Source organism: Petaurus breviceps, unplaced genomic scaffold (genome assembly GCF_028583685.1).
Source record: "Petaurus breviceps papuanus isolate PSGF00001 unplaced genomic scaffold, PetGlider_PUasm1.0 185, whole genome shotgun sequence".
Classification (NCBI taxonomy): Eukaryota; Metazoa; Chordata; class Mammalia; order Diprotodontia; family Petauridae; genus Petaurus; species Petaurus breviceps.
This window is the reverse complement of record NW_027185797.1, coordinates 29350853-29369965: the sequence shown is the minus strand read 5'-3', so window position 1 is coordinate 29369965 and position 19113 is coordinate 29350853. Positions and strand designations below refer to the sequence as shown.

Here is a 19113-nt window from a genome sequence, read left to right as displayed (position 1 = left end):
TAAAAAAAAAGAGCATAGATATCACCTTTCAAGGAATCATCAAGGAAAACTGCCCTGATATTCTAGAATTAGAAGGTAAAATAGAAATTGAAAGAATCCATCAATCACCTCCTGAAAGAGATCCCTAAATGAAAACTCCCATGAATATTATAGCCAAATTTCAGAGCTCCCAGGTCAAAGAGAGAACATTGCAAGCAGCTAGAAAGAAACAATTCATATCATGGAACTACAGTCAGGATAACACAAAATTTATCAGCTTCTATATTAAAGGATCAGAGAGCTTGGAAAATAATATTCCAGAGGGCAGAGGAGTTAGGATTACAACCATTAGATTATCACCTACCCAGCAAAACTGACTATAATACTTGAAGGGGAAGAAATGGCTATTCATTGAAATGAAGTACTTTCAAGCATTCCTGAAGAAAAGACCAGAGCTGAATAGAAACTGTGACTTTCAAATATAAGACTCAAGAGAAACATAAAAAGGTAAATAGGAAAGGGAAATCATAAGGAACTTAATAAGGTTAAATTGTTTACATTCCTACACGGGAAGATGATACTTGTAACTCATAAAAACTTTCTCATTATTAGGGCAATTAGAAGGTGTATATAGGGGCGGCTAAGTGGTGAAGTGAATGGAGCACCTGCCCTGGAGTCAGGAGGACCTGAGTTCAAATCCAGCCTCAGACACTTAACACAAAAACTAACCATGTGACCTTGGGCAAGTCACTTAACCCTAATTGCCCTACCTTTCTCCCTCCAAAAAGCAAAAATCTAAAATCTAAAAAATCTAAAAATCTAAAAAAATCTAAATCTAAAAAAAATCTAAATTTAAATCTAAAATCTAAAAATCTAAATCTAAAAAAATCTAAAAATCTGAGTCTAGAAAAAAATCGAAAAATCTAAAATCTAAATCTAAAAAAAAGGAGTATAGATAGACAGAGGGCATGGATGTGAGTTGAATATGAAGGGACAATATCTAAAAAATAAAAATAAGGGGTGAGAAAGAGAAATGCACTAGGAGAAAGGTAAAGGTAGAATGGGGATTAAATTATCTCACATAAAAGAGGCAAGAAAAAAGCTTTTACATTGGAGAGGAAGATGGGGGAGGGGAGGAGGAGTGAGTGAACCTTAACTCTCACCAGAACTGGCTCAAAGAGGGAATAAACATACACATTCAGTTGGGTATAGAAATCTATCTTACCCTATAGGAAAATAGGAGAGAAAGGGGATTGGGGGGGGGGTGATAGAAGGCAGGGCAGATTAGGGAAGAGGTTAGCCAGAAGTGAAACTTTTGAGGAGGGACAGGGTAAAAAGAAAGACAGAGTAGAATATACGGGGAGGGGGAAGAGGATGAAGGGAAATACAGTTAGCAATCATAACTGAAAAATATTTTGAAGCAAATTTCTCTGATAAAGACTTCATTTCTCAAATATATAGAGAACTAAGTCAAATTTATAAAAATAAGAGCCATTTCCCAATTGATAAATGGTCAAAAGATATGAACAGTTTTCAGATGAAGTAATCAAAGCTATCTATGGCTACATGAATAAATACTCTAACTCACTATTCATTGGAGAAATGCAAGTTAAAACAATTCTGAGGTACTACCTCATACCTTTTAGATTGGCTAATAGGACAGAAAAGAAAAATGACATGTTGGAGGGGATATTAATGCACTGTTGGTGGAGTTGTGAATGGATTCAACCATTCTTCAGAGCAATTTGGAACTATGCCCAAAGTTCTATAAAACCTTGCATACCCTTTGATCTAGCAATTCCTCTACTAGGTTTATGCCCAAAAAGAGATTAAAAAAAAAAAAGGAAAAGGACCTATTTCTACAAAAATATCTATATCTTTTTGTGGTGCCAAATAGTTGGAAATTGAGGGGATGCCTATCAATTGAAGAATGGCTGAACAAATTGTGGTATGTGATTATGATGGAACAATATTGTGTGATAAGAGATGATGAGCAGGCTGCTCTCAGAAAGACTTACATGAGCTGATATAAAGTGACCTGTACTGTGTACAAAGTAACAGTAGTATTATAAGATGATCAGCTGCGAATGACTTAGCTATTCTCAGCAATAAACCTATACAAGATAACTCTTGAAGGATTTAGGATGAGAAATGTATCCATCCCCAAAGAAAGAACTGATGGTGTCTGAATGCAGATTGCAGCAGACTTTTTAAACTTTGTTTTTCTTGAGGGGTTTTTTTTTTTGGTGTTTTCTTTCACATGACTAAAGTGGAAATGTTTTGCATGACTACACATGTATAACCTATATCAAATTGCTTGCTTTCTCAATGGGGCGGGGGGAAGAAAGGAGAGAATTTAGAACTCAGAGTTTCAAAAATGAATGTTAAAAAATTTTTTTTACATATAATTGGGGGAAAATAAAATACTAAATAAATTTTTTTTTAAAGAAATACAGTTATCACAGTGGTGTTTTTTTTTTTTAAGTAATTCACAGAACTCAGTTCAAGAAACCTTGGTGTAGTGGAGGTGGGTTCAAATTCCAGCCTTGATTGTGTGTGATCCTATGATGAAGTCACCTACCCTCCATGGGCCTCAGTTTCCTCATCTATAAAAGGGATATAATATCCTTCCTTACAGGGTTCTTATAAGGATCAGATGAGAATCATGAATGTAAAATCCTTGTCCAGTGTAACATGCCATATGAATAGGACACCTGTGTTGTTTCCTAAATAGATTTTCATAACATTGGAGTTAATTTTTTAAATTCAGTTCTGCCTTTGTGCTAGGGCTAAACGAGGTCACCAGCCCCTGCCCACAAGGAGCTAACATTCTACAGGAAGGATACATACCAGACAACACTATCATGCAAGGCGGGGAGTGAAGGGGGCAGGGAAGGACAGAGACCTTACTTCCAACTTGCCAACCAGGCAATCTTTTGTCCTTTGGGTAAATGTAGGGGAGGACAGGAGTACCACAAGAATGGGCGGGCATGCTTAGGCAGAACACAACTCAGTGCCAGGTGAGTAGTCACTAATTAATAAAGGCTTTTGGATGAATTGATTGATGTACTGGCAATCTGCAGCCCTGGAGGGAACACCCAAATCTATTTGGTGAATGATTTAAAAAAGCATTTCTTAAGCATTACTTTGTGCTAAGCACTGGGGATAAGAGTTTGTTTTGCTGTGTTTTGTGTTTTAAAGGGAGACAGTCTCTGGCCTTGAAGGGCTGGCATTCTTCTAGGGGAAGACCACAAATGCCCCTCAGGGTGGGATGACCCAAGCAGGGGGGGGGGGGGCATGCCCCCCGATTCCTGTCCATTTGCAGAATGCGCCTGGGCCATCCTTTAATCGTTAGAACCCCCCTGCTTCCACGTAGTTCTGCCCCAAAGTCCGAACCCCCCCCCCAACAACCAAGGAGGATGTCAGAGGTCTATGCTTTGTCGTCCCTTCCAGGGCATCATGTCTCAGCCCCTGCCGCTTCTCTGTAACAACAGCAGTGACGGAGTGGACACTCCCGGCCAGTACAGCATGAACTTCAGCCAGGCCATTAGTCACGACGTAAGCCTCCACGAGGCCATGTTGTTGTGCCCAGATGCATCCAGAAGAGACCCAAGAGCCAGATATCCACAGACCCAGGATGCATTCTTACCATCAAATTCCAGCAGTGTGCTTCCTCTTCCAGGGACGGATTGGGCAGGACTTTTTCCATTTCCTGAGAGTAGGATCAGGAACCTAACACCCCAAGACCTTCTCTTGGACCTTGATGAAAGTATATTTGATGAGATCAATTTACTATCTTTTGCCATGGAGGAGGGCTTTGACCCAATGGAAATTTCCCAGCTTTTTGAAGAACCAGATTCGGATTCTGGACTTTCCTTAAATTCCAGTCACAGCAGCACATCTGTGACCAATCCTAATTCATCAGCTTCCCTGTGTGATGAGGAAGGTGCTGTGGGTTACAGCAGTGATGCTGAATCTCTCTCCCATCAGGGGCTAGAAGGAGCTGTTGGAGGTCATTTGCCAGAGACCAGTGAGCTGTGCCAGACACAGGGTTCAGATCCTTCTGGAGAACCTACATTGGAACACATTCTTCACAACCACACATACTACCTTCTGCCAAGTCCACCATCATCGGAGCCTCTCTTTCCCTGGCCCCAGAAGTTCCAGACTGTAAAAAAGAGTGGCTACCTTAGTGACCAGGACAGTGCCCTGAGCCAGGATGAACACCATGCCAAGACCCTGTGCCTTCCCTTCTCCATGGACGAAATTGTCAGCATGCCTGTTGACTCCTTCAACAGTGTGTTAGCCAAGAGCTTCCTGACTGACACACAGGTGTCCCTGCTCCGCGACATCCGAAGGAGAGGCAAAAATAAAGTCGCTGCCCAGAACTGCCGCAAACGCAAACTGGACGTGATTCTGAGCCTGGAAGAGGACGTGTGCAACTTGCGAGCCAAAAGGGAGAGCCTTAGACTGGAGAGGGCCCAGTACTGTAAGTCACTTCACCTCATGAAACAGAAGCTACACAACATTTACCGGGATGTTTTCAGTAGGTTAAGGGATGACCAGGGCAGGCCTGTCAACCCCAACCTGTATGCTCTTCATTGTGGACAGGACGGCAGCGTTTTGATTGTGCCCAAAGACCTGATGACTTCCAGTCTTAAAAAAGACAATCAAAAAGAAAAGGAGAGAAAATGAAGGGAGGAATTGGATACGATGGACTTTTCTGGAAGGACACTGGGGAAATGGGGTCACAGTAACAGCTGAAATGGGATTGTGAACGCAATTGTTGAATCTCGGTAACTTCTCACTTGGCACAGTCTAGCCCAGAGGTGGCTGCTGCTGTCCAGTGGGGCTCATTCTTAAATGATCAAATTAACCTTTAACTGGCCCAGAAACCCAATCGAGGCCTTCGTTTAGTTCAGGAGTGGGTATTGCTGTACAGGGCAGCTAATCACAGGGTAGGTACCATACTATCACCACCAACCTCCCCTTTCTTCCCCAAAAAAGGTGATGGACCAGAATTTCTGAGTCAAACGTGTTAAAGCATGAGGCATTTTGGGTAGTGGCCACATTTTATAGTAAGATGGTCACTTTCAAGCAAAAAAAAAGACCTATGTGTTAGAAAAAGATTCCATATTTTCTTATGGAGTAGACTCTTTAAATTCAAAGCAATCTTTTGTTCTTCAGTTCTGTCTGACTCTGTGACCCCATTAGATTTTCTTGAGAAAGACACTGGAATGGTTTGCCATTTCCTTTCTCCAGCTCATTTTGCAGATAAGAAAATGGAAGCAAACAGGATTCAGTGACTTGACCAGGGTCACACAGCTAGTAAGTGTCCGAGGCTGGAAGACTCGGGTCTTACTCACTTCATGCCCCAAAGTGACTTTAGTTTTTCAGTTTTTTTTTAATTTTCAGGTTGGTTTCTCTCCCCCCCCCCCCAATTTAGTCTGTTAGCACTGGAGCCCAGATTAGTCAGCTTTTCCAAAGCAACTTTTTTTGTAAATACTTAATTTATGTATTTTTCTTGCTATAAAAATAAATTATGTATTTGTAGAAAACTAGCCTTTTTTCCCCCTGAAGATGTCCTGGTGGCTATTCAGACTTGTAATCTACATATCTATACCGAAATCTTAAGCAAACTGGCATTGCTGATTCATTTTATTACTTGTTTACTAAAACTTCTTTTAGGCCTGCTCTGGAAACAGGTACAATTTTCAGATCTCTAAGGTTGCTGAAGTATCAACCAATGGCTTTTTTTTCCCCCCTGAACAACTGATCTGATTTCTTTGCTCCTCTGGAAGAAAAATCATCCTGTTAATACTCAAAGCAGTATTTAGTGTAGGGTTCTATTTGGAAACTCCTTTTTAAACACTTGTCAATTTAAACCCAAAGTAATTTGCTATGCAATTGAATTAGGATGAAATGGATGGACCACCTTTAAAAGGTAAGAGAATCCCTATTTCCAAAGCTTTGCTACATAGATGTCACCTTCAGAACTCTTTACCACATGCCTGTTTCTTTAAGCCATTTTGTTTTGAATTAAGTAGTCTCTTCCACGAGGTCCAGAGGGAGTTGAGAAGTGTGCTGTTTCCAGAAGATGTGTGTGACTGTTAAGTGTAAGTAGGTGTGCTTCAGACATGTTTAGGGAGAGATGCTCAGAAGGGCTATCATGGTGAGAGAGCACATCTTGTGATGCAATCATTGTGAAACCCTGCGCCAAAAGGAGTTGTTTGGGACTGCCTGTTGCACCTGAGGAAAAGGCCAAGATCAATTATACTTTTCTTAATAAACATGTAGTGATTTCCATCTTGTTACTCCCATTGATGTTCATGAACTTGTCAGACCCCAGACTGTCCAAGTGGTCTCCCCCTTCATGAACTTAATTTTGGCCGGCTCCCCACCCCCCCCAAAAGGAATCATCAGGCTTGGGGGTGTTTATTTCAGCAATAACGCAGATTTGACATATATAATAAAATATTAACTGGCAGGGAATTAAGTTTCTTGAATGAAGGCTTAACCACAAACTATGACAAAATAGTAAGTCTTTATGCCCAATGGGAAAATTTTGACAAGTTCCCTCCTTCTAGACACCACTCTATCCACAGCGCCACCTGGCTGCCCCTTTTGCCTTGGCATGAGGACAGGAGCACTGGATAGTTCAAGGCTGGCACCAATCCATCTGAGAAGGGCAGTTCTAAATTGTGTCCCCGATCCATTTAGGAATAGGTTGGTAAATGCTAACCTGGGGACACCACTCTTTCCCCAGGGTCTGACCAGGCCTTAGTGATGTTCAGCATGAAACATCACTAAGACCAACTTATGTTATCATGAGTCCTCTCAAACATGGGCACTCCATTTATGGCCACTTCCAGGATGTCTCTTCTCAGAGCACAGGTCCACATCCATCACCTCTCATCTGCAGAGCATTGCAAATGCCAATGCCAATGCAATCAACTAGAGAAAATCCATTTCCGGCAGATAAATTCTGGCAGGTAACACTGTCAACACTCCAAACTCAATTTACTTTGAACATGCACCTGAGACATAACCCACGCAATTGGAGGGTGGGGATGATAGCACCAGATTGTTACATTGCACAATGTAACAATGTGGGGATGGATGCATAGGAAGGTAGATTTCCAGCTCTGTAAACAGTTAATTCAGAACAAAGTTCTTTCCAATGTCACCACTAAGCTGCTCTGAGATCTGGTGGTGTCTCACAAGCAAAAAAATTTAAACCCATTAAACGTCCAGCTTTTTTTTCCTAATATGTGGAGAGATCAACTGTTTCTAAAGTCCAAAAGTAAAACTACAGCAAAGGTCGCACCTTGTGCAAAGTCCAGCGCTGCCCCCCACCCCCACCCCAGCAGCAGCTGCACTCCAATCTGTCTGTCAATTGCACAAAACAGGGTTTTCTGATTCAGAATGGCCAAGACTATGCTTTCTGGACACACCTGGAAGAAGCAAACTATTGTTAACAGATTTAGAAACATTCTGCAGTATTCTAATTAGCAAAAAAAAAAACCCAGGATGCTCCTTTAAATCACTTGCCTAGCCTTTTTTTGTAAACTTATACCACCAGAGCATGTTTTAAGAGCAGTTATTTCAATTGTTTCCCTTCCAGTTAACAAAGTTTATCTGCTTTATTTGGGTAAGAATAACTTTTTAGTCCAACATTCTATCACATGCACCAACACAACTGTAAAGACAGAAGTCACTCCCTTGCATTCTCACCTCTTGGGTAGCACCTTTTATTAAGAGGGTCATTTTAGTATTAAGCCCCATCTTCAGATACCATTGAGCCACCCAGTCACAGGGTTCCACACACCGTTCTATTTCCTCAATAAGACCCTCCCAATTATGCTCTGTGCAGGCCACTGTTTTCTCCTCTAAGAACTCTCAATCACCAGGACACCACCACCCATAACCCCATGTTTGCCTCTGTGCTATTTTGAAGGTAAGACCACACCCACAAATGAGATTCAATGTATTTGTGCTCGGAGCCCTCGAAATGTCATTTTAGCCGTGACCACAGATGAGCTTCAAGCCAGGCCAAGTTGTCATCTGAGACACATACCTCACACCTGTACACAATGTCATACCACTTAAAAACAGTCCATGTTCTGGGTTAAATTCTTACATTTAAAGTTGACCTTAAAAAACCACTGGGGGGAGGGGTGTGAGAGCATCATTTTTCAAGCAAGCGTGTAACATTCTCCAAGTACAATCTAATTACAATATCCCAGTAGTTAAAACTTGAAGTGATTCACAATGCTTTGTTTTTAAAGGAATTTTTCTGTTAGTAAAATTTGTCATCATCTAACATTAAGAAAGCCAGGTATACAGAAAAACTCACCATTATAAAAATATAGTAAAAAATACAAGGGTAGTAATTCAAGCAAAACAGACAAAATCCACACTCTTGTCAAATGTGCAGGTTTTAAAGACTTAAGGAGTAGCAATATTTCTTTTAAACAGCTACAGGCCTATGAAATAAAAAAAGTGCACACTGTGTGTGTAATCATCACACATAGTACTTGGGATACAAAAAATGTTTATTTTAAAACCTTAAAAAAAAAAAGGTCAGTTTTGTCTGTTCACAAAACCTTTTTAAAAACACCATACAATTTTAATGCTAGCTAGTTAATCTGAAATTTTGATGTTTACAGACAATTCTCATCACCATAATTTGAAATGATCGTTTTGTATTATCATCCAAATACATTTCCCTTTCTACTAAAAGTGCTTTAAAAAATGAAGGCACCAACAAGAAATATATTCAGATGGTACAGAATTTCTTATTTCTTGAAGACATTCTGTGGTTGACCACTTCTTCATTAGTTACCTGCAGCAAGACACATTCCTGCCAAAGAAAAAAGAAGTATCTGAAGAGGTTTATCAATGTGTGCTCCAAAGTAGCTAGCAATCATTTCAGTGGTGGTTGTAAAATTGTAGTAGATTGACTGGTGAGAACCTAGCAATCTCTTGATGGGATCCCACCCCAGGCAATAAAGCCTAGTGTCCAATCACAAAAGATCCAACTTTTAGTTTTCACACAAGTAACCAAATTAGAAGTCTTGAAGGCTTATGAATGGAAATCACCCTACACTGGCTACTTTTACAGTAGTACTGGAGAAGAATGAATGTCTGCCATAGGTTAATCCAATGGAATTCTGCTGCTTGGGATATGGGGAAAGACACATGATTTATATATAATACACATATACTCTCTAAAATGTAACTGGAAAACTATGCATTTGGTTATTACAAAAAAACCCCTACTCTAGTATGTCGTCGACCTCAAAGAGATCTCTCATTTCCTCCACTGTGACTTGAGTGCCAAGATGGGATACATGGTTTATTCAATGTTTTTGCTCAACACCACTTAAGGAACCCCAAGAAAAGCTTTATTTAATGATCACCTGCTTGCCTCAGTTGTTCAAAGGTAGCACTTTACAGTCCCTGTGGCAGCAGACTATGCTTGTCCTTGGTTCATATCAATGCTAAATTCCAGCAGGGAAAAAAATGATATGTTAAAGTACCAGAATCTTCATCACGAAGAGGAAAAAAAAATAAAAATAAATGAACTCAAAATGCCCTCCCCCCAAAAAGCCAAAAAAGCCCCCAAATGTCAATTTAATATATTGGAAAACAGGATTCACAAAATTTGAGTTGATAATGGTTAACTCAATTTATTGCTATGTTAAACTACATATAAATAATCACTATACTGACATAGTAGACTGTCATATAGTATTAGTTTATCTTTTTTTTGGAACAATTAAGAAAGGAAAAGTAAATAAGATCTTACCTAAAGCAGTTTAACTGAAGCTTAGAACTATTTTTCTCTACACACCCTCAGCTTTCGATGACATCCTTCTAAAACTACGGCAGTTAAAAGTTTTGTAGAAACAGCCCAGTTTTTTAAGACCGGCTGATTTTAGTAGCCGTCAAGAGTTCTCTTGTACTAGACCTGTGTCCCTGGAAGAGTACCTCGCTGGGGATATCTCCTTGCATTGAAGAAGCAGCATCTAAAAGATCTAAAAAGGTGTTTCTCTTTGCAGAGATATCCCTTCAGTTATCTAGATGCTTTTATCCTGATGAATTGCAGACAACACACTTTTCTGATCAGCATTTAAATTTACATATGTAACAAAAGCTTAGCAATGGACTTCATTATATACTACCCCCTCCTTAACTTTAAAATAAAAAGTCTATAATTACACAATTTCCTTTAGAATTATTTTATTAAATCATAAATGTACAACAGCTTCTTAACTCTACACACGCACTTAAATTTTTAAAGGAAAACGTTATGTCTTATTACACCATGATCCTGGCTAATAGCTTTTCAAAACTTTGAGAAAAATCTTAAAAAAGAAGGTTTCACATGTCACCTGAAACTTACAAATTTAACATTATCAAAGAAGGAATGCTTCTACACTCTTACAAAGACCACTAGAAAGAAACAACAATTAAAAAGCTAAGAAACTGTCTCAAAGGCATTTTTTTGTGTTTTTTGTGTTTTTTACAATCCTTCCTCCACAGTAAGGTAATGTTATTAAATAATCCAATCCATTCACAAAATGGCTCTCTGCATCTGCTCTGGTGTCTTCTGCCAAATCACTGCATATTTATGCATGACTGAGATAAGAGTTTCCTTAACATTGTTATTTCGATAACCTGAAGCTGTTCTGTTACCTCTGGGCTCTCATCCTCTCCTATTTATACAGTGAAGCCTGTTTCAACAGAAGTAAAGAGTAAAAAAAAAATAGGTTATGAAATTATCCATCTAACCAGTTTTTTTTTAAAGGAAAGATAACATGAGCCTAAAAAGCTTTTACTCCTGCAGCTAGGTCTCCCAAGAGAAATAGCAACTGTAGTACTCTCATAAAAATGTACTTACCCATGGCCAACAGGCAGAAAAGCTCAATAGCGGCTCCTCCCTCCATAACCCCCACTTCCTCCACTGCCTCCAGGACCATAGTTCCCTAAAATTTTAAGATAGAAAGTTTTATTATCTTCAACAAGACTTATTTGCCAAGACTTGTAGGATAAACAACATTTTGGCTTTTACTTTTTTCAAAAACTCACTTTCTTTCAACTCATTATAGTTAGGGACAAAACTTTTCAGAGGAACCTTTTTCACGTTTCAGGATCCCCCACCTTACAGACATAACCAAGGTTTCCCATATTTAAGATTTTTTTCCCCTTTTTAACCTCTAATGGTCCCTGAGCTTTTTGAGTTATGCCAACAAGATGAGGAAGCTCCCTCTGTTCAGATACAACCCTTTTAAAGCTTAGTAGAAAACACCCCTAAGAAATTACCTGGGCCCTAAACTACCCAGCAGGACTGATCTTACTTAATGTCTAGTATTCTATCTAGTCAGATGAGCTACCTTTATTTACCAAAAAAAAAAAAAGTTTGGTTCTCAAGTTAGGCCAACTGGCAGTTTTGCAAATTCTGTGTTAGTGAACTCAGTTCAAGTTCCCTTTTCAAATTGGTGACACTATGAAAAGAGGGTTTTTTAGTGTCAACATGTTTTCTTTAACCCAACAAAATCTAGGAATGGGGCAGTAGAGAGTAAGGAGAAACAATGCATTTAGCTGTATGAATACCCTCCCAATTTACACTTCATTTTGAAAGATGCCTACAATTTGTATCAGTGAGGTGCTATTAGAGGTTAATTAAGGTTATATTCAGTACCTCCACCATATGGTCCCCCCATGTTCCTGCTACCACCAAAGTTTCCACTCTTCATTGGACCATAGTTTGAAGGTTGCTGATTATAGTTTCCAAAATCATTGTAGTTCCCACTTCCATAATTGCCTGTTAAACATTAGAGATGATTAAAAGTACAGTAGAAACATACAAATAAATCAATTTTAATATTAAAATACATGCTACAAACTTAATTATATCAGACAAACCTCAAAAAACTACAAAAATAGTAATGCCTCTCTACACTTTTAAAATGACAATTTAAAATTCAAGTGCTAAGTCATTTTAAATTCCAAATTCATAGTTTCCCCACATAAAGTTTTCACATGAATTTATTACCTCCTCCATAGTTGTCATAACCACCTCCGTAGCCCCCACCCTGGTTGCCATAGCCAGGTCCTCCACCACCATATCCTCCTCTTCCTCCTCCATAACCAGGACTACCTCCAAAATTGCCACCTATTATAAAATAAGCCTTTCAGTAATTGCTTAATATCTTCAAAGTCAGAGAACTGTTCAATCTGAGGAAGTATACCAATCTACAAGGTACTATTTGAGGGTTTTCTAGTTAACTTTTGCAATCAAAAAATGTTACTCTATATTCTGTTATCTAAGCTCTTGCACATAACAGGCACTTAAGAAATTTTCCTTTGCCCTCCAAACAAAATGAAAATCTTCCCTGTTTTGGACAGCAACTGCAAGCTACCAGGAAATTTCCAAAGAGTAGACATGGTTTTTTTCCCAAAATACAGGGTTGGGAGTGGAGTGGTACTAGCTCCTGGTTACTAGAATTCCTTTTCCACTCAGTTCTGTATTTCTGACCAATTTTCTTGCTAGATTTGTCCATCTGAAAAGCATTAAATATCCATATTCCAACCTCAATCACTGCTTACTCTTTCAAATCTTGGGTTTGTCATTCTCTAAAACAATCTAGACCCTCAACTTCCTTTAAACAGTGGTAAGGACAATTGGGAAAAGGTCTAAACTGCTATAAGACTAAAGTTTCCTACAAAAATATTGGTAAAAAAAAAAAAGCTTGAAATCTGAACCAATTTTTAAATTACCATGTAAAGATCAACTTTTTATAATTAGACCAAGATGCAGCATTACACAGTAAATACTCTTAACAGGTTCATTTTATATATTTACCTTGAAACCTCAGTTTTGAAAAACAAAGCCTAGAACACTATAGAGGGTTAAGACCTTCTACTAGAAATTTCTAACAAAGATAAAATGGGTGAGAATTCTTATCCTTGCAAAAGAAAAAAAATCACTTCAACTACTTTGTGGGACCCTAATTCCACGACAAATCACATACTGTCTTGAATAAAGAATTAAAATAAGGAACAGCTGCAGTACAAATTGGCTCCTTCTCAAGAGTCATGTTTCACTACCTTTTTATCCTGAGTTCTGTCAAAGCAGCAGCTGTGCTCTTCCTGTTCTACTTTAAGACATAGTAAAGCCAGTAGGCCCAGATAGTAGACCAAATGCTGAGGATTAGGAACGAAGAGACATCCAACCTCAAGTCACTAGGTTTTAATTTTTTAATCACATACTAAAATGATCTATACTTTAATTTCTGTTGATGGGGCTCTTTAAAAGTACCAGGAAGGCACACTTAAAACAGAGTACTTAGTCTGAGAAATAAAAACAGTATGGGAAAGCCTGGTTAGACCATAGCCCACCTACAACCAATGTCACACTAAATAAGCAGGCATATTATAGAGAGGACCCCTCCCCACCCCCCCAAACCACCACCTGAAAACTAACCTCCTGGTCCTCCTCCGTATCCATTGTAACCATCTCCAAATCCACGACCACTTCCATATCCATCTGTTGGGAGAAAATGGAATGTCAAACTACTTTCAATGACCCTTTCTGCTTCCTAATTTCTATTTTAACACTCTTTTTATCTTCTCAGTCTGTTGTTTTCTAAAGATGGAACTGACTTATGTTGCTTTTACCCCACTAAAGGCAATTCAGACTTAATGTCTCCCAATTCATTTTAAACACAAAAAAATCATACATCCTCAATACTAAACTGAACCTAGTAGTATAGATTACTTAGAATCAGACTTTTAAAAAAGTTCTAGCAACGTGCCTTAGACTTCAATCGAATGCTTATCCCCTACGTTCATCTCAATAGCGGCAGGGTGAAAGGGCACTGTGCAAGTCCAAGTAACAGGTGAGGCAAAGTGACAAACCTGAAGGCCATGGGTAACTAAACATCAGGGTGACACCCACTGGCTATGTCATTACTTCAAATTCTTACTAAGCATACAAATGGTTACAAGCACACTATTTAAAACAAGATTTGTCTTTTCAACCAAAGTACTAACAATGAGACAAGAAATTTAACACTATTTAAGACCGGCAAAGAGTAGGGGTGGCTAGGTGGCACAGTGAATAGAGCACCAGTCCTGGAGTCAGGAGGATCTGAGTTCAAATCTGGCCTCAGACACTTAACAGAAAAAACTAGCCATGTAACCTTGGGCAAGTCACAACCCCAAATGCCCTCTAAAAAGCAAAAAAAAAAAAAAAAAAACTGGCAAGAGTTCAGTTTTTAAAGGAAAAAAAAAATTACTTTTATTCAATAGTTTAGCCTGCTCGTAGTATTATGTTGTACATAGACTTACCAGATCCCCCTCTAAAATTGCTTCCTGGGCCTGGTCCAAAATTTCCACCGCCACCACGGGAATCCCCAAAACCAAAGTTTCCTACAAACAATTGTTCACATTAGCGCCCAGTTTACCACACCCAGGATGGCAGTTAATCTGATGAAAAAAGAGACTCATTATACTACCTCCTCTTCCGCTCCTAGAACTCTGAACTTCCTGCATCTCTTGTCTAGATAAAGCTTTTCTCACTTCTGCGTTATGCCCATTGATGGTGTGGTATTTTTGCACTGAAACACAAGTTTCAAAATTTGAGAATCAACCAGCACCCTGCATTTTTTATCTTCTTTTTAATTTGGAGAAAAGTTCAATGCTTTCAAAGACAAAGGGCAACAAAGCAAAAATTTTCCAAAAACACTACATAGAAAACAAAAGCTGTAATTTACTTACATACAATTTTATCCACAGGATCATGGTCATCAAATGTAACAAAACCAAAGCCCCTTTTTTTACCAGACTGTCTATCTGTAATTATTTCAATAGTATCAATTTTCCCATATTCCTCAAAGTAATCTCTAAGGTGATGTTCCTCAGTGTCTTCTTTAATGCCACCAACAAACAGTTTCTTCACAGTAACATGAGCACCAGGTTTTCCAGATTCCTAGGACACAATGTATAAAAGACATTATTTGCCAACTGATCCATACACTCTATCTAAGGAACATGTTTCTTGCTATGAAACAAAAACGGGCAGTATGCCTTTAGCTCCCCTAACTCATGATAATGGATTATTCCAAACATAACAAATCACAGTAGTTATGTATATGAACTCACACACTAGTATATACATACTCCTGACAAGATAGTCCAGAGCAATCTTACTGAATTCAAAATCTAAGAGTACACAGAATATCAAAAATGGTCAAAATAGAAAAAGTTGGGGAAAAAAGCTGGTGAATCTCTCTATCAAGTTCAGCACTGCAAACAATTAGATTCTCAGACAAGTTCCTCCAGCTCACCTCTCTGGCTACTGCTCTTTTCGGCTCAACCACTCTTCCATCAATTGAATGAGGTCTCGCAGACATGGCTGCATCCACTTCAGCCATAGATGAAAATGTTACAAAACCAAATCCCCTGGATCTTTTGCTTGCAGGATCCCTCATAACCTATAGAACAGAAATCTGAATCTATGACCTAGTAAATACAATTTAACAGAGCACATATTTTTAAGTTATGTCAAATTTTTTTTCAAGTTTGCATTGGCAAGTAAGAATTTCAAAGACAATTTACCACACAGTCTGTGAGTTTCCCCCATTGTTCATAGTAGTTTCTCAAACTTTCTTCTGTTGTCTCAAAGCTTAGGCCTCCAATAAACAGTTTACGAAACTGTTCCTTTTCTCTCTGCAAACAAAAACAGTAGAGCATTAGGATCTATGTTCCAGTTCATATATACTTTACAAAGTTTCTAAATCCTTATTTTCCAAAGCTTTTCAAATTCTTTATAAACATAACACATTTACTGTTAGAGCTATTATCAAAAGGTTTTTTGTCTCTGGAGTGTTCTAACAACTACAATTACCAGTGTTGTAATTTAAGAAGTAAAGATTAATTTCCATCTCCTGCGTGCCCTCTAGCGATAGCTCCAATAAATCTCAAGATAGGCCAAAAGCGAGTGCCACAAAATGAACTGAAAAGGCCACTGCTTTCTTTACTCAAAGTTGCCCGAAAGTTTAGAAGGGAAAAATGAACTAATAGCCTGATCGCTCGCTGAAAATATTTTAGCTAGTTCATTTGCTTATTCTGTAGAATTAAAAAACTCAGTGGCTACACAGGTAGCTAGTGCCTTCAAACTTTATACACAGTTGAATACTGCTCCCAAAATTCAAGCCCTAGGAGTCCTGATCCACATCTTGAATTTATGGAGATCTTTACAGCCCTCCAAAACAAATTATCTCATTTGATCCTAACTAAAACACTTTATCATTATTTTGCAGATGAGATTGAGGCAGATTACCTAAGTATCAGAAGGGATTAGAAATAATTTTAAATTGGACTGGAATTCAAGTTGTCCAGAAGTGTGATTCTGCTGTAATTACCTATCATTTATTGCCTCAAAACGAGCTTTCAAATATGAAAACTTGTCTTATGTTGTGTGTATCCAAACAAAGCACATTCCGCTGAAATACATTAGTGAGTTTTGCAATTTGAAGTTAACTGTCATTTATAATCAACATGCTTTAATCACAACCCTTCCTAAAAACAAACATGGTTAAATGGGAGGGAAAAGTGCTTCACAAAAATCTCAAACTAGATGCAGACTGTTAAAAAAAAAAAAAAACCTCAAGTCATATACCAACTTATTGAAATACTAATTCCTAACTAATAAACTTTATAGAAACTATTCTGATGTATCCCTCATTCGGGTCTTCAAATACTCCAATCTGTAAATTGCAAGAGTGAAATGAAAGCACAATGAGATAAAATATTGAGACCTTGAAGATAAAAGGGGGAAGTTCACTTTTTAAAAAACAAAATTTGAAAATATGTGAATGTCAACATGACTCTTATGACTTTTCCAAGTTGGGAGATTCCAAGTCCAACTACACAGACCAAATCCATCTTAACTCCCATTTTGTTTGTTCTCATTTATCTAAAACTTCTGCTCTTGGCTACAAAATTTTAAAATTAGATTTTAACGTGTCAAATAAGATTTTGACGGTTCAAATCCTTAGGTCATCATTAATGGCAACTAAAGAGCCATGAAAAGCTCAGACTCAAAAGCAGCCCGCCATGATTAGGGCAGGGGCCACGTGGTATCCACAGTAAAGAAAGAACATAAGATGGGGGGGGGGGCGGAGTTTCACCCCTTTTCTGGTGTGACCTTGCCCAAGAAGTTCTCTATTTGTAGAGGCAAAGCTCCCAACCTCAAAGTCAAGGAGTTCTAGGATTCTAAATTCAAGGATTCTAGACAGTGACCCCAGGCTGCAGAATGATTAAAAAGTACTAGAGACTAGGTTCCAGCAGCAAGTAAATGCCTCCAAAAACAGCCCTAAACTTAAGTTTTGCGCTATTCTGGGCGGGCCCATTTTAATTCTGTAACTTGAGAAGAGGCCTGAACAGGGGTGCTGGGCCGCGCTGGCTCAGCGCCGGCCCCAGTGGGGCCAGAGCCTCCCGCCTTCGGCTGCACCACTTGAGCCTGACCGCTAAGGACAGGAGCAGCCCGGTACGGGGGCGCCCGAGCTCCGAGACCAGCTCTCACGGGACTCCCGTGGAATCGCCCCCTGGTCCCAATTACTGGAAACCGGGGGAGCCTTGGCCTCCCCTCCCCGGCCTCTTCCGGCCGCCTCCGGGCGTCCGGCCCCAACAGTTCTAACCGAACGGGCGGTCCCGGGGGAACTCGTGGTGCTGCTCCGCTCCCCCTCCCTACCTCCCCGGAGCGCAGCGGGAGGCCCAGCCAGCCCAGCCGCCCCACCCCCCCTTTGTACATTACCGAGCACGTGGTCCCGCGCGGGAGGGAGGCCGGGAGAAGAGGGGGATGGGCCCGAGTGGCGCAGCAGCTTTTCTCGCTGCCCCTCCCCTCCCCCCAGCCCCAGCTCCGGCCCGGGCGCCCCCCACTCACACGGGGGTCCCGGGCGGCCGCCCTCCCTGCACGCTCCGGAGCCCGGGGCGCCATTTTTCCGGGCCAAGGTCGACGCGGCCTCAGGGCCGAGCGGACGCGGCAGCGAGCCCAGACCAAGAACACCCGCGGCCGGGCCGGACTACAAGGCAGGGACCAGAACGGAGCCGGCGCGAGAACGGACTCGGGAAGATGGCGGCGCTGGCGCTGGGCGCGGCGTCGGGAGCGCGCCGCGGGGCCGCGCTCCCCCCCAACCCACGGCCGCCGCCGCCGCCCAAACGGCCGGGCCCAGCGCGGGAAGCCGGCGGTCCGGCCGCGCGGTGGGCAGACAACAGCCCCGGGGCCCAGAGAAGCCTCTGGGTTGGTCTGGGCCGGGGGGGGGGGGGGAGGGCCGCCCCGAGTCCGCCCCCCCCCCCCCCCCTCTCCCCCGCGCGGGGACTAATGGCGCCCACGGGTGGGGATGGGGGGGGGGGGGGCCGGAACCGCCAGCCCCTCAGGGCCATCCCTCTGCGCGCCCCCTCCCCACGACCCCCCAGCGCTTCCCTCCCCAGCCCCAGCCCCGCCAGGGCCCCGGCTCACCTCCATGGCGGCGTCGGTCGCCTCAGGCCGGGGCCCCGCAGCCGAGCGAGATGAGAAGGATCTCCGCGGACGGGCGCGAACCGGACTCGTCCTGGCGCCGGAGGGGGGGGCTGCCGTGCCGCGGCCCGGAAAACCACACCGCCGCCGGCCGCTGGGCACAGGGTCCGAGACGGGGAGCGAGGGAGGCCGAGAAGAGGGCGAGGAGCGGGAGGAGCAGGCGGAGACGGCGACTCCGGCGGCGACGACTGCTGCGACTGCTGCTGTCGCTCGCACGGATGCCGCTTTTCTAGAACCTTCCCTCCGACCAACGCGTCTTCCCCCTCCGCCTACGTCAGTGCGGCTGCGCAGACGCACTAACGGCCGCCAACGGCGCGGACGGGCTACGCTCGCCTTACGCCAACGGCGTACCCCGCCCCCGCAGGGCGGTGCCTGGCGCCATTGGCGTCCACGCGGCTTGGGGCCGGGTGCAGAGCGCGAGGAGGCGTAAAGGGAGTCTCAGAATTGCGCACGGCCCCCGCCTCGGCGTAGGGCGGGGGAGAAACGGTCGCGCAGTTTGAAATTAACACAGCCCCCCCCCCCCCCCCCCCCGCCCCCGGGCCCTG

General features: G+C 41.8%; 2 protein-coding genes across 5 annotated transcripts in view; one reads left to right on the top strand and one right to left on the bottom strand.

The window, feature by feature from the left end:
* The window catches only part of NFE2L3 (NFE2 like bZIP transcription factor 3), a 38768-nt gene extending 32475 nt beyond the window's left edge, over nucleotides 1-6293 (top strand). Inside the window, exon 3 of the mRNA XM_069088687.1 lies at nucleotides 3433-6293. Coding sequence (XP_068944788.1) covers nucleotides 3433-4674 — 1242 coding nt within the window. The 3' untranslated portion in view covers nucleotides 4675-6293. The remainder of the gene's footprint in view (nucleotides 1-3432) is intronic.
* A 2223-nt stretch (nucleotides 6294-8516) lies between these two features.
* Nucleotides 8517-19002, bottom strand: HNRNPA2B1 (heterogeneous nuclear ribonucleoprotein A2/B1). Of its 4 annotated transcripts, XR_011168463.1 has the most exons (12): nucleotides 17807-18153; nucleotides 15607-15717; nucleotides 15336-15482; nucleotides 14767-14977; nucleotides 14505-14606; nucleotides 14338-14418; nucleotides 13472-13534; nucleotides 12041-12160; nucleotides 11687-11809; nucleotides 10886-10970; nucleotides 9402-9482; nucleotides 8517-8842 (listed from the first exon to the last, which is right to left on the bottom strand). XR_011168463.1 is itself a non-coding variant. In XM_069088690.1 (11 exons), the coding sequence occupies exons 1-10, from the start codon at nucleotides 18515-18517 to the stop codon at nucleotides 10909-10911; spliced, it is 1026 nt and encodes a 341-aa protein (XP_068944791.1). In that variant the 5' UTR covers nucleotides 18518-19002; the 3' UTR covers nucleotides 10208-10718; nucleotides 10886-10908. The 4 variants fall into 4 exon arrangements, 3 of the variants coding, with proteins under 3 accessions (XP_068944791.1, XP_068944789.1, XP_068944790.1); XM_069088690.1 differs by lacking the exons at nucleotides 8517-8842; nucleotides 9402-9482; nucleotides 17807-18153 and adding exons at nucleotides 10208-10718; nucleotides 18512-19002; XM_069088688.1 differs by lacking the exons at nucleotides 8517-8842; nucleotides 9402-9482 and adding an exon at nucleotides 10208-10718.
* Nucleotides 19003-19113: the final 111 nt, after the last annotated feature.

Excerpts from the sequence above, each read along its gene's own strand:
- HNRNPA2B1 (XM_069088688.1), bottom strand. The coding sequence starts at position 17,989 with ATGGCGCCCCGGGCTCCGGAGCGTGCAGGGAGGGCGGCCGCCCGGGAC. Across the intron at positions 15,718-17,806 it reads CGCGCGGGACCACGTGCTCG|AGAGAAAAGGAACAGTTTCG; the intron begins GTAATGTACAAA and ends TTTTGTTTGCAG. Across the intron at positions 14,607-14,766 it reads TCCTGTGGATAAAATTGTAT|TGCAAAAATACCACACCATC; the intron begins GTAAGTAAATTA and ends CTTGTGTTTCAG.